At 46.7% G+C, this 14679-nt stretch overlaps 2 protein-coding genes across 2 annotated transcripts; both read right to left on the reverse strand.

Moving 5' to 3' along the window:
* Positions 1-4389: 4389 nt before the first annotated feature.
* T265_00246 (hypothetical protein) lies at positions 4390-6424 on the reverse strand (the record flags this gene model as incomplete). The annotated part of the gene is made up of 4 exons (XM_009163954.1): positions 4390-4429; positions 5100-5240; positions 5514-5651; positions 6123-6424. 4 exons carry the CDS (start codon positions 6422-6424, stop codon positions 4390-4392), a joined length of 621 nt encoding a protein of 206 aa, XP_009162218.1.
* Positions 6425-6818: 394 nt separating this feature from the next.
* T265_12496 (hypothetical protein) lies at positions 6819-11866 on the reverse strand (the record flags this gene model as incomplete). The annotated part of the gene is given in 7 exon segments (XM_009164020.1): positions 6819-7085; positions 10129-10383; positions 10397-10488; positions 10511-10606; positions 11082-11236; positions 11521-11798; positions 11807-11866. Coding segments are annotated over 7 exon segments (1203 nt in total).
* Positions 11867-14679: the final 2813 nt, after the last annotated feature.

Below are 14679 nucleotides of genomic sequence, written 5' to 3' on the forward strand. Positions count from 1 at the left end.
CTCTTCTCTTGACAGACAAACTCACATAACGTCGGCGCCATAAGTGTCGGAGGTTGGCATAAGCTGCCCTGATCTTTCCGATTCGAGAAATAATCTCATCTCCAGCCAGTCCAATGGGACTCATACAGCTGTACAGGTAAAAAAAATTTATCTAACACGTCGATTGGGTCACCTACAATAATCAAGTGTGGTTCTGATCCCACCCAGTCTTGTAGCAGCACTTTACATTTTGCAGATGTGAAACGCATACCAAATCGTGCGGCAGAGTGATTTAGGTTATTTAAAATCGTTTGCATTTGAGAAGGATCTGAACCAAGGAGAGTAATATCGCCTGCGTACCCAATGTCTTTGAGGGAACATCCCGGGACCATTTCGACTTCGGAGGTTTCAGAGGCAGGCAGAGAAATTTCAGGCAGAATGTCAATAACACGGTTGAACGGAAAGGCTGAGGGATGATGGCCCTGTCTTACACCACTGAACGTGGTGAACTCAGGAGAAGGCTTCCCGTACACTTGAACATGCCCACAAGAGTCGACACACAGTGCACTCATGAGAAACAGAAATTCGGAGGAGACACCTTCGATTGCCAAAGTTGCTGACGATCGACAGAATCAAAAACTCCTTTCAAATTCCGAGAAGCAAACGTGGAACGGCTGAAGCAGGGGTGCTGCTCGAGAATTGGTCGTAAAAACCTTTCCCTATCGATTGGATCGACGCGTACTCGACCAGGGCGCAACCCAGCTTGATTCTCACGAGTCTGTCTCTCGCGATAATCCATCAATCTGCGCAAAACAATGCAACAGAGCATCGTAGATGAGACCGATAGCAGGCCGATACCACGATGATTTCCACATGATGTTATTGCTCCCTTTCTGAAAACTGGGATTAAGGTCCAGCAGCTCCAGTCGGCTAGTATTCTGTTTTCGTTCCCAATCTTCTACAGTATAGTGGTCAGACTGTTCACCAGGATCTCGCCACCTTCTTTGAAGAGCGCAGGGTGTAGACCATTCGGGCCACGTGCCTTGTCGCGCTTCACGATTAAAATCTCGAGCTGGATTTTGGTTGCTGATAAAGGGTTGCTGTCAATGTTCCATTCGGGCCCGCTTGCTCCTTCCAGCCTTTGTGCTGAAGGAGACCAGGTGAACTGTTCTTGGGAGTGCTCAGCCCACCGCTCAAGACGGCGGACTGAGGGGTGAATTGTTTTTCCGTATTTTCCGAATATTGTCTCACGGACACCTGCTTTCTTCTGATCCGTTGATCGGATCAGTTGAAAACGAGCGCGGCTGTTGTCTGGAACAAAAGCATTCTCCATCTCCTGGACCTTCGAAATCCAACAGCGTTCTGTCATTCTTCAAGCTACTGATTATCCGGTGTTTGATGGATCTGTGCGCGATGGTATGGCTTTTCTGGCAACAATAAGATCTGCTGATCTCGAAGTTATCTAGTGTTCAGTGAGTCCAGTCAGATGGGCTGGACAAACAGTTCTGAAGGCTGACAGCATTGCTTCTTTGACTCACCCCCACTCATAATTCAAGCAATCTTCGTCGTCCACATGACTGTGCGTTTCCAGTAGCTTTCTAGCCAGATCAGCTCGATACTCTTCAGCTACTGAAACTTGTCGAAGTTGATGAACGGAGCCGCTCTATTTCGGCACGCGTAGTGCTAAGCGGGCCCGCACGATCGCGTGATCAGAGTCCAGTTGCGCGTCCCAGAAGGAACGACAATCCACAACTGGGGCTCGCCATCGGTAACTAATAGTCATATGGCCCAATGGAGTCCACAACCTTTTTTGGTAGATGGCCTCCAAGTAATTTGGTGTGTGCGTTTGTGTTGGAAGTTCGTACTGGCCATAAATGGACGATGATCTGCACACAATTGAAGAAGCCGCTCTCCGTTATCCGTACGCGCAGCATCGACTCCAAATCGACCACCTAACTGTGATTCTTCCGGACTTAGTCATCCAAACTGGACAATCGTATCACCCGCCATGATTACTATATCCGTCCTTCTTGCCGACCGAAGCAGCTGTGACAGATCTTCAAAAAACTCGTCCTTCTCAGTCTCAGAACCGCTATCTGTTGGGGCGTATCCTGATACGACAAACAAACACCGCTTACCACATCAAACTGCATTAGTCTTAATTGAGCCGGACATCCGCACAGCGCATAGGCGACTGGGATTCAGTTCAGTAAGGCGCTTTCAGTCTTGGGACTGAGTGAAACTCCCACTCCGGAGATACCACGGGCCGTTGCGTCAGGATCACCGAATGCCCGAAAGTGAAATGTGGAACATCTGTACTCGTCCTAAGCAGTTTGAGGAGCACGATCGAAGTGGAGGCTTGTATGTGTGTTTCGGAGACAACATAAATTGATAGAGAGGGAAACTGAGGTTTCAGCAAGAGATGCCTGTTGCCCAACCTGTCATAGAGTACGGACATTGAAGGCTGCAACATGGATCGGATCTTTTGGGGTTAGTAGGTGATTATTTCGGTTTATTTCCCTTAGCGATTGTTGAGACATGGAACAGTGAATAGGAGGTTGGCAGATGGGTTCATTGCACTACATTGTACGATGGGTTAGGAAAGAATGAGGGAGAAGGCCGGTGAGCGAAGAGCTGCAAGGGCCAATGATACTTTCCAGTTGCCCAGATCGAAGAAGGAGGTTATGTTGAGGTACCCCACTTTGAGCCTTTGAATCGAAAGTCTGACCCGCAAAACAATGGGGGGTGTAGTGTTTTGCTCAGGGACCCTGCCCATAGCCTCTGACTCAAGATTCTGAACCACGAGACAGCAGTTTTTAGGGTTTTCTTGGAAACCCTTCCCGGAGCCAATAACTGGATAGTGCAACCCACTTTGGTGTGGGGGGCCGGCCTTACCCGACGGCACAGGGAGTGTAGTGTAGCTGCGCACAGCAGATGACTTTTGAGCAGCACCTGACTATTTGGTTTTAGAATTATTTCGACCGCATTGAATAACGCACTGGCAGTCACGGTCAAGCATTGGACGATCGGAATGTGCGGTTTTGTGGCTGACCTTTTCTAACCTGTTCTTCCTCGGGGGAAGGCAGCATCGCTGGTCACCTAGGGGAAACGCCCCACTGCCTTCACACTCCAATCGCAGAGGACAGTACGACTTTGCCTCCAGACCGCCTCGTAATACGATTGCTTACAGTACGGGGACTCACTGTCCTTAATCGAGCTGATCCCCAATGGGCTTCTTGTCATGGTTGAACCTTTAGAAACTCTGGGTCGGGATAGCCACGAGTGCACTTTACAAACTGTCTGGTTCAGGTGCTTTGTTGCGCTTAAGCAATGAGATCGCACGTTGGACTTCGATCATCGGTGAGGGTCTGGTATTAACGTTCCACCCAGGTTCATTTCCTCTCAGAGGCTGAGTTGAGGTGACCCAGCTAAACTGTCCTCCAGTGTTCAGTCGATCGCTCAAAGGTCTCATCTTTTGCTGAGATCGTCTTGCTAACAGTCACACTTTTCCAATTGGTTGATCAGATTAGCTGTAACAGGGTGCGGAAGGTCCTTGCTACAAAAGCTTCGTCCATTTCTCCAGTCTTCACACTCCATTAGAGCCCATAGGCTCTTCATTATTCGGTGTTTCAGGGACCTGCGCTCTGACTTCAATCAGAGCTGCTGATTATGGATATCCTCCAGGGAGAATGAAAGATTCTTGACACGAAGGAAATGCATCATGCGTGTTGCTCCAGGATGACACAGGGTTGTGTGTAAGCGTTTTAGATCCAGGTGAGATGAAGTGTTCGCACAGACACTCCGAGAAAGCGTGTCAGCAGCTTTGTTTTCTATGCCTGGTCTACGGTTTTCTTGGGGACCCTTCCCGAATCCAATGACTGAATAGTCCGACCCACTTGGGTGTGGAGGGCTGACCTGGCCCGACAGCACATGGAGTAGGGCGTTGGCTCACTGCTGGTGCAACTGCGCATAGTAGTTGCCTTCTGAGCAGCACCTGACTATTTGGTTACAAAAGTATTTCGACCGTACTGAATAACGCGCTGGTGGTCACGATCAACAGTTGGGCAATCGGAGTGTGCGGTTCTTAAGACCGATCTTTTTAGCCCCGTCCTTCCGCGGGGGAAGGCAGCATCGCTATTTCCATTAATATGAAAATGATGATTGCTTAGGGGAAAACACCTTACTGCCTTTACACTCCTATCGCAGAGGACAGTACGACTTTACCTCCAGACGGCTGGTGAAAACTGACAGAGGGCTCGTTACCCAAACATACATTTTTACCATGCATTTTTTACCTGAATCTCCATACATAACCGAAATAGTAACGTCAACAGTATATTGACACCCTTTCTCGAAATCCACTGGAATGTATTCAGTAATCCATCCAGGTGTATTTTTGGCTGCACCTCTTCAGAGCACCAGTAACACCTGGTCAGACAGGACCAGCTTGCTGAGAAGATAAAAACAGGTTGAAAATTACTTTTAATACTTGTTTGTAAAACGCCATGCAAATTTTTGGCATCCTTCGGCTGGAAATCGAAATTTCAGGTGATCTACTTGATAAGTCCTTTGTCAATAAAACTGATGACAATACTCTTTGCGTAATTTCCGTAATTTATAATAGAAAAACAGGATGGACCCCGGACTCTCGTGTTGGGGATCGGGTTCACTGTCGACAACGGCACTAGAAGTTTACTGAGGGGAGTTTCCGTGCGATAACGTGGCCAGTCCATGTTCCAGTGACACGCCTCACAATGAGACGGGGAATTAATGCGCCTAGTTCATGGGTTTGTTTCGACATCAAAACAAAATTCAGGTAAGCGAGCAGGTTCACTCGCTCTAGCCCGACATACGGATGTGGAATTCCCTTCATGGAGCCACAGTAAATCACAGGGCAGCGTTTGGGCTACTAACGGACTTCAAGTAGTTTGTCCCAAATGAGTAGCACGAGTAACCATGGGAGCGGCTGTTTCACGTTCTTGAAACATAGGTCTGAGATGTCAGAGTGGAATTCCGTTTGCGGGTCTTCCGCCTGGGTCTTCCTCTTGAGTTTGCTTGATCTCGCTAAAAAGAAGTCCCTCTGATCCATGATGAGTGAAAGTTTCTGGCTATCCACTTACCTGTCTATGTTACGGCGTATGTCCGAGGCCGTCACCGAACCGCGAACGAGGAGCGCAGCAGCCAAATAAGTATGGCGACACGGGTCAGCGGATATCAGTTGAAAGTCGCGCGTGAATGCGTCAGCGAAGAGTTGATCCACTCTATCAAGTAAGAGAACAAATGGTGCTAGATCAAGGTCACAATACACGATTATATGCACAGGTGGGTCACTGTGATGTCAGATGACCGCAGTAGATCCCATCTTGCAAAGATAGCTTGACTTTGGTAATCACCACCTCAAAATTGCTAATGCAGAATTAATTTGAATGCAAATATCAATCATCTGTCACTAAAGTGTGAAGTCAAAACAGGTGCACACCCTACCTAGGGGACTTCACGGTATCTATGTTATGCAATGATGTAGTTGTGCTCACTTTCGGGGGGCAACGGTCTGGTTGGTGTTCGTCAAAGGACTCTGAGCTGCGATGAGATAATGGAGCCTTGGGAATGGCACCAAATTCATACTGATTTCGTTGATATCCACGTTCATAGTGCCTTCAAACCGTGAGGAACTGGAGTAGATGGAAAAGGCTGGTTTAGAAATAATCTGTCTATATTATTTTAAGGCGCACACACAAGGGAATAATTAACTCTACTAAAATTAGCTTAGTAATCAAAAAGTAGGGTACTGTGTGTGTCATAGTGCATTGTGGAACATGACAGGCGGCATGGTCCCACTCATCACAAAATGATATACGGAATCAGGTAACTGACAATCATTAATGACACATGTATGTTGAAGAAAGATGTCTGGAGTGTGTGGCGCTCTGTTTCCGCCAACAGGATTTTGCTAACAGATATATGGGGGATCCGAGGAAGGTTTCCTGATGTTCAGCCAATCATCTGATAAGCATCAGCTAGGGCTCTTTGGACGGATGTTTGTGTACATGTCTGCGAGGAAGCTGTAGAAAAACTCATGCCGGCGCGAAACGGTAGATCAACATTGTTTGCATACCGCGGTGTTTGAAAGATAAGCTACTAACCTGGTCAAATTTAACAGCATATTGGCAACAATGTTGTTCATCTCGTCAAATGCCTTTCCATTAGCTGCAGTATCAATGGGTGTCGCAGTGACTGGCCAATTGGAACTGGACTGCTGCTTTGTTGTGTCGTTGCTTCTTAGTGAAGGTTCCTTAGGAACAGGCTTGGTTGAACTGCCTTTCAGTCGTCCAATCATACCGGTCAACGCCAGATTGTCCACTGGCAGGACACAATCAGCCAGTTCGGTCAGCTGACTGATCCCAAGCACAGTATTGTATGGAGAAGTAATAACATCATCGTCCATTGAAGGGAAAACTGCTGTAACAATTCTGCAGTGGCAACCTTAGCAGAAATGTACATATCTTACCGATAGACGTTAGGATATTCATCAGCCAATATTTTAAGTAGGTGGGTGCCCACCCCTGACCCTGTTCCGCCTCCTAAAGAGTGGATAAGGAAGAAGCACTGCAGACAGTCACATAGCTCAACAGACTTCCGAACGACTTCTTTGAGTTCGTCATGATAACGTGTGCCGTAAAAGTACTTCCCAACGGCCCTATGTCCGTAATAGTGTGCAGCGGAGAAGGTGGCCTACCAATTGTTTCCAGATCCAGAGACATCTGTGATCAGGAACCGATTATCATAAATGTTCCGCAAGGGGCTTTTAAACAATTCACCGACCACTCCTTCCTCCATGTCTACCAGAACAGCCTACAAAACCCTGTGAGAGAAAACGAATGGTGCCACGTACCCGAGCTTTTAGGCCCGATACAACAGGTAAATAACCTCCATTGTCTGCGGCGCCATTGATGAAGAATGTTGAAAGAGCGCTGTCGTAGATAGCTTTCTAATAGTTGATCAGACTGTGTATTTGAAATAGACAATACATACCTCATTGGCGAAAGAATGCTCACGTAGCGCAAGATTCCAAAACCGATTTCCGATTTGGTTACCGCATTGTCCAACTAAAGGTAGTTAGTTTCCGGTTGAAGTTACTACCAACCTTGAATGACGATCGACTGCGTCATTGGCCAATTGTTTGCGCAGAACAGCACAAAGTTCTCCTCCCGGTAGGTCACTTAGCGGACTAGTTTAACGGCACATGTATGAGAGGAAGTCAACAGCTAAAAAGGGGCAACACACAAGAGTGTAGTCACTGTCTCTGACAAAATTTCTGAGGACAAACATATCGAAACAATTAGGCCTGAGGTGCTGCTCGATATTAGTACGTTGCCAAACATATTGAAGAAAAAACAACCATGACAGCACTTAATGAGATCTGATTAGGGTATGAGCATGTATGCAAATAACAAATAAATAAAATAATGAAAAATAAGCGACGCCTGGTGCCATGCGTAAGGGTTCGCAATAAGATCGTCATCGACTGATAGACGAGGCATCAAGCACAAAATTTCAAAGACCAAAGAAATGAAGCATACTAGACCATGTGGTATAAGATGGTCGCTTCTGCTTGAGTATCCATATTGAATCTGTCAGTTGTGCAGAAATATGGCTTGAGGTTTGTATGAACAGATCTTCACTGCTCACTGTTTCAGTTACCTAAACCAATATGTACGATGACGCTACCAGGAAGCTCTGGTAATGTCTGCTCAAAACGTATGTGCCAACCGAGATGACCACCATTAAATATCTGCCGTGTTGGAAGGACGCAAAGAATGTTGAGTGTTTCAACTTTAGCACCAACTGGTATTTGCTCTCTTGTCTATGTGATTTCGTCGACTTTCCCTCTGACGAAGGTGGCTTCAGGAATACCCCGGACCATTGCAGCTCAGGGAGTGTAGACAGCAGCGAAGTCCGATCACAGAATCATCCAGTTTTCAGTCCACATCATAGACCTTACAGGAATAAAGCAGCTCGATAGCGGTTCTAACTGTTGTGAATAAAATTTTAAAATGTTCTGCAATACAGTGGTATAACCCTGAGCGGGATAGCGGGAATATGGGTGGTATTCACGTTTGGAAATCTGACTGGCCGATGACGCATCCAAACCACTGTAGCCAGTACTGTTGGATGAAGTTGTAAAGACGCAAAATAATAATACAGCACAAGATACCTTATCGTCCCAATGTAACTTCAGAATTCGCCACAAGTGGTTTACGGAGATTGTCAGCTCAGAGGGTGAAATTCCCGCTGGGGTGCATCAGTAAAAATCGGAGGGCCACTATTTGTTCGGGGGCGTGAAGTTAGGTCGACGCGAGCCACTTCTCTTGAGCAATAAGGATGGTAGAAGAGTTGAACAGTCATATCTGCTGTGAAGTACATTGTCCTTTAAGCATTCGTTTCTAATCGAACAACTATTATTATTTTCATTATTATCTGAGCCAGACTCCGCATGGAAGTCAACGAAGCAAGCGGTGATTAGTTTCGGGAACCCACAGTTGTACACCAAAACAAGAGCAAAAGCATTCCTGGTCTGGTTTAATGTAGGACTCGCTTCTCCAAGACATGTATCAGTAGTGAGGTAGATATTTTGATGGTATTTTCCATCAGGCTGACAAACTAATAGCTCGAACATCCCCTGTTAACATTTTTTGGCTACCGAAAGTGTCTAAATCCATTGACAAAAACTTCGGCAACCACCATTGAAAAGAAAACTTCTGGAGAGACTACAACGGAAACGGAAAACACGCATTGTATATTTCCGTCAAAAGTAAAGTTTTCATTTTTCAATGTTATTAATTTTTCTGTTTATCCAACGTAGCCCGAAGAGTCGAAATTAACTGTATGCTTGTTCGGCTGTAACACAATCGGTGCATACCTGCCGTACCAGAGGGCTGAGACACTGCCATGTTACCCAGTAATTAATTTGCACCTTAACCACTGAGTCCTCTCCAGCTCACTCGACGATGTATGGAATGGAGGCTGTGTTATTTGATGTAGAAAGAGGGTGGGATGTGGGTCGATTTGTTCAGCCAACTTCCTCGGTTTCCTGTAGTCTATTATTAGCTTATCGTTAGTAGCAGACCGTTTGTTGGGTATCATCATCATCATCATCATCATCATCATCATCGATAGCATGACATCAGTGTTCAACACCGATGATTTTGGCCCAGAGTGCGATGGATCAATCGAAGAAGTTGTGAGTATTTGCCGACACTTGGACGCTTATGACCAATAGGCTCTATAATCTTTTCTGTATTAGCTGAAGACGTTGGCCAGATATGCCCAAAGAGTTGGTTGGAGGAAAAACAATCTCTGTGGCGAGGAATGATGCGACAATCTGTTGCATGGACGTTTTTGGCTCGAGAATTCCGTGGATACTTGGCAATAATTAGAAGACCGAACGCGTCTGAGATCCCAACGAACATTTTCGGGTTTGCAATAAACGTCAGTTATGTAGAACGCAGCTTGGGTGGCCGATTGCAAGGTTGTTTTCAGGCGCTGCGCTTACAAAGACGTGGCCCGAATCACACCACCTTCAGGATTCTGACCTACAGTGAGACCTACAGTACTCAACAGACGATGTTTATCACATTTCTATTAAAATATAGTCCGCTTGGGAGGAAAAACATGAGTAGATGCTCATCCATGTGCTGCAAATGCGTTGCGTGTAACGAGGATGATAAATCTGAGTTTTCCTAAGCTCGAAAACCGCGCACCAAGGTGTGGTGATTCCAGCTTCCACAACATATTTCATCCAGGACAAGGATAATGAAGAAATAACAGTCACGCGTTAGAGGCGGTGGCCCAATCTGTTTACTGACAAAAAATGGATCTGCTTGTTCAATATGACAAGAAGTGAAAGCAACACAGTTAAGGCTATAGCTGATATAGCCATTGACTGCGTGGAACATTTCTGTCAGTCCTTAGTTAATCTTGACCCCCGGTTCCCAGTCTGGAAGACACCAGTTACCAACCAGACTGATTTGACGGCCTTCTATGCTTCATTGCCAAGTCACGGACTGCCGCCTCTCGGGCGTCCCATCAGATAGAGGACTGGGCGAACAGCGCCCTAGAGTGCAAACGGTCCTCTGGCATAGGAATCACATGACCTAAACAGCGTAGCCTGCATATTGTGATCAGCTGATCTATCGAGGAACAATGAACTTTCTGGATGACCATATGACATACTTCAGCATTACTGATCTGATGTTTCAACCAGGCCCGAGGAAAGCTTCGGAGACACGGACGGTCGAGCACATTTTCCGAAGACCCTCCGCACACAGCAACCCCACCTCTGATCCATAAAGTAGGACAGATTGGACAGTGGCATAGTACACTCTTATCTTGACAGACAAGCTGCTGTCACACCGACGTCACAAATGTCAGAGGTTAGCGAACGCTGCCCTTGACTTCCCAATCCAGGAAACGGTTTTGTCTTTCGCCACTCCGCCGGGTCATATGCAGCTGTACAGATAGACAAACCTACCTACCAAATCGATCAGTTCACCTGCAAGCATGAGGTTTGGATTTGATCTTACCCAATCCTGCACTAACAATTTATAGGTGGTACATTCATACCGAACTGAGCAGCAAAATTATTTAGAATGTTTAAAATGGTTTTCATTTCTAAAGAGTTTGATACGAGGAAAGCAACAGCACCGGTACTCTCGATGCTTACCGGCTAACGCCACGTTAGTATTCCGATCCCCTACACGTTAGGGGCAGCTAAAGTAGACTCAAGCTGCATATCAACTGGGAAGTTAAAGAGTAATGGCTACAGAACATATCCCTGCCTGACACTACTGGATGCGATGAACTCAGAGAAGTTGTCGTAGACACGTTCACGTTCACAGGAAGTGGTATATGGAGCCTCACTCATCTGTAACACCCTTCCGGTGCCTAGTTGCCAGGTTGCCCAAGCCTAGACAGGGAAGTCGAGAGGCAGAGATAGGGTTCGAACCACGGATCTTGCGGTCAGTAATTTTGCGCTCTAACCACTTGAGTCATCATTTGGAGCCTACATAAGAATTTAGAGGGGACAGCCATCATTTACAGACACTGCCATAGCTTCTGACGATCAATGGAGAGAAAACATCTGAGATGGAGAAAAGCCACTATTGTTGGCCGTTGTAAGGAGGGACACTTGTTGCGAAATAAAGAGATGATCGATGCAACTTCTACCAGGGCAAGGGCCGGATCGATTCTCACGAATCTGACTTCCTAGATGATGGATCAAAATTCGTAGGAAAATGCCAGGTGTGCCTAGGAAACTATGAATACAAGGCTGATGCCATGTAGTTTTCACACTGCGTTACTGCATTCTTTTGGAAAGTAGTAAATACGGTTTAGGCACTCTGTCCTGCCAGGATTCTTTCCTCATTAAGTACATCCTTAACTTGGGTCGTCCGGATAGCCAAGAGTCAATTCAATTCAATTTATCAACTATAAACGGCGTACCATAAGCATATTGGTTCCAGTTGCTACAGTTTTGATCACCGGAAAACGGGAAGTTGGAACATACAACCAAACCTTGGGGGCGGAAGCATGTTCAGTTTGTTTGGAATTTGAGTAACCACGCACTGAAGGCGATAGCTTTGATCCACGAGCGCCACTGACCGCGCGATTGGGCCATTTCTGCCCATGTTGTTAACCATTGGTGATTTGAATCCCGGGGTCCCCATCCAGGGAGGCGGCAGTCGACGATTACTGTTAGTGCTGGTTAGTGTTTTCGTCCTTCGTTGGCAGGCCATGCACTTCCCACCTGTCAGCCTCTTCTACACACTACAGGACTAGGCGGAAAGAGTTCTGAGAGGCAAGCGGTCTTCTGACATGCGGTGTACATATCCTAACCAGCGTAACTTATATAGGTTACTTGAAAACACTTATTTATATCCAGGACGGTAATATACTGAGAAAAGGTGTGGGGGTAGATGGGTTATCAGGGCACGGGAGCATATTATTTAGAAAGTTAGCGAATTGCAAAGGGAGAAATAGATGCCTATAATGGGCTAAATTCACGCACCGGACGACTATAGCTAAGTGCGGACTGGGTTCGGGAATTCCGACAGTGAGTAGGGATTTTCCGCATCCGGGTGCAGAAATCTGCGGAAACCGAGCGCAAATTTCCGCGTGCGGGCGCAAATATGCTGCAGAAGTTAATGCAACGGTGCTAACTGGGATGAAGCGTGAGTAATTCATCTATCCCGGGAAAGCTTCTTCTTTCTATGACCATCTGGCGTACCGCAGCATTACTAATGCGATGCTTCCACCAGACCTCACCGATGTGTCGAAAACACCGATGGTCAAACACTGACATCCACCGTGTGTCCTCTGCGCGTAGGCGCCACGTCTCTGATCTATAAAGCAGTATGGATCGCACCATTGCAGTGTAAACTCTTCTCTTGACAGACAAACTCACATAACGTCGGCGCCATAAGTGTCGGAGGTTGGCATAAGCTGCCCTGATCTTTCCGATTCGAGAAATAATCTCATCGCCAGCCAGCGCACCGGGACTTGTACGGCTGTACAGGTGAAAAAATTTATCTACCACGTCGATTGGCTCACCTACAATAATCAAGTGTAGGCCTGATCCCACCCAGTCTTGTAGCAGTACTTTACATTTTGCAGACGTGAAACGCACGCCAAATCGTGCGGCAGAGTGATTTTAGGTTATTTAAAATCGTTTGCATTTGAGAAGGATCTGAACCAAAGAGAGCAATATCGTCCGCATACTCAATCTCCGTGAGGGAACGTCCCTGGACCATTTCGACTTCCGAGGTTTCAGAGGCAGGCAGAGAAATTTCAAACAACATGTCAATAAAAAAGTTGAAGGGAAAGGTTGAAAGAGGACAGCCTTTTCTCAACGGAGAGCTTCCCATATACTGGCACGCGCCCATAAGAGGTCGCATACAGTGCACTCACGAGAGATAGAAATTTGGAAGAGACACTGCCAGACACTGCCAAAGTTGCTGACGATCGACAGAATAAAAAGCAGCTTTCAAATCCAGAAAAACCCATGTGGGACGTCTGGAGGAGTGGCGCTCTTCAAGAATTTGTCTCAACGTAGACATTTCTCCCTATCAACATGGTCTACGAATCATCGACCACGACGAAACCCAGCTTGATTCTCACGAGTCTGTCTCTCGCGATAATCCATCAATCTGCGCAAAACAATGCAACAGAGCATCGTAGATGAGACCGATAACGCACCGGACGACTATAGCTAAGTGCGGACTGGGTTCGGGAATTCCGACAGTGAGTAGGGATTTTCCGCATCCGGGTGCAGAAATCTGCGGAAACCGAGCGCAAATTTCCGCGTGCGGGCGCAAATATGCTGCAGAAGTTAATGCAACGGTGCTAACTGGGATGAAGCGTGAGTAATTCATCTATCCCGGGAAAGCTTCTTCTTTCTATGACCATCTGGCGTACCGCAGCATTACTAATGCGATGCTTCCACCAGACCTCACCGATGTGTCGAAAACACCGATGGTCAAACACTGACATCCACCGTGTGTCCTCTGCGCGTAGGCGCCACGTCTCTGATCTATAAAGCAGTATGGATCGCACCATTGCAGTGTAAACTCTTCTCTTGACAGACAAACTCACATAACGTCGGCGCCATAAGTGTCGGAGGTTGGCATAAGCTGCCCTGATCTTTCCGATTCGAGAAATAATCTCATCGCCAGCCAGCGCACCGGGACTTGTACGGCTGTACAGGTGAAAAAATTTATCTACCACGTCGATTGGCTCACCTACAATAATCAAGTGTAGGCCTGATCCCACCCAGTCTTGTAGCAGTACTTTACATTTTGCAGACGTGAAACGCACGCCAAATCGTGCGGCAGAGTGATTTTAGGTTATTTAAAATCGTTTGCATTTGAGAAGGATCTGAACCAAAGAGAGCAATATCGTCCGCATACTCAATCTCCGTGAGGGAACGTCCCTGGACCATTTCGACTTCCGAGGTTTCAGAGGCAGGCAGAGAGAGAACAACATGTCAATAAAAAAGTTGAAGGGAAAGGTTGAAAGAGGACAGCCTTTTCTCAACGGAGAGCTTCCCATATACTGGCACGCGCCCATAAGAGGTCGCATACAGTGCACTCACGAGAGATAGAAATTTGGAAGAGACACTGCCAGACACTGCCAAAGTTGCTGACGATCGACAGAATAAAAAGCAGCTTTCAAATCCAGAAAAACCCATGTGGGACGTCTGGAGGAGTGGCGCTCTTCAAGAATTTGTCTCAACGTAGACATTTCTCCCTATCAACATGGTCTACGAATCATCGACCACGACGAAACCCAGCTTGATTCTCACGAGTCTGTCTCTCGCGATAATCCATCAATCTGCGCAAAACAATGCAACAGAGCATCGTAGATGAGACCGATAGCAGGCCGATACCACGATGATTTCCACATGATGTTATTGCTTCCCTTTCTGAAACTGGGATTAAGGTCCAGCAGCTCCAGTCGGCTAGTATTCTGTTTTCGTTCCCAATCTTCTACAGTATAGTGGTCAGAATGTTCACCAGGATCTCGCCACCTTCTTTGAAGAGCGCAGGGTGTAGACCATTCGGGCCACGTGCCTTGTCGCGCTTCACGATTAAAATCTCGAGCTGGATTTTGGTTGCTGATAAAGGGTTGCTGTCAATGTTCCAT

This window comes from Opisthorchis viverrini, assembly GCF_000715545.1.
Source record: "Opisthorchis viverrini unplaced genomic scaffold opera_v5_2, whole genome shotgun sequence".
Taxonomy (NCBI): domain Eukaryota; kingdom Metazoa; phylum Platyhelminthes; class Trematoda; order Opisthorchiida; family Opisthorchiidae; genus Opisthorchis; species Opisthorchis viverrini.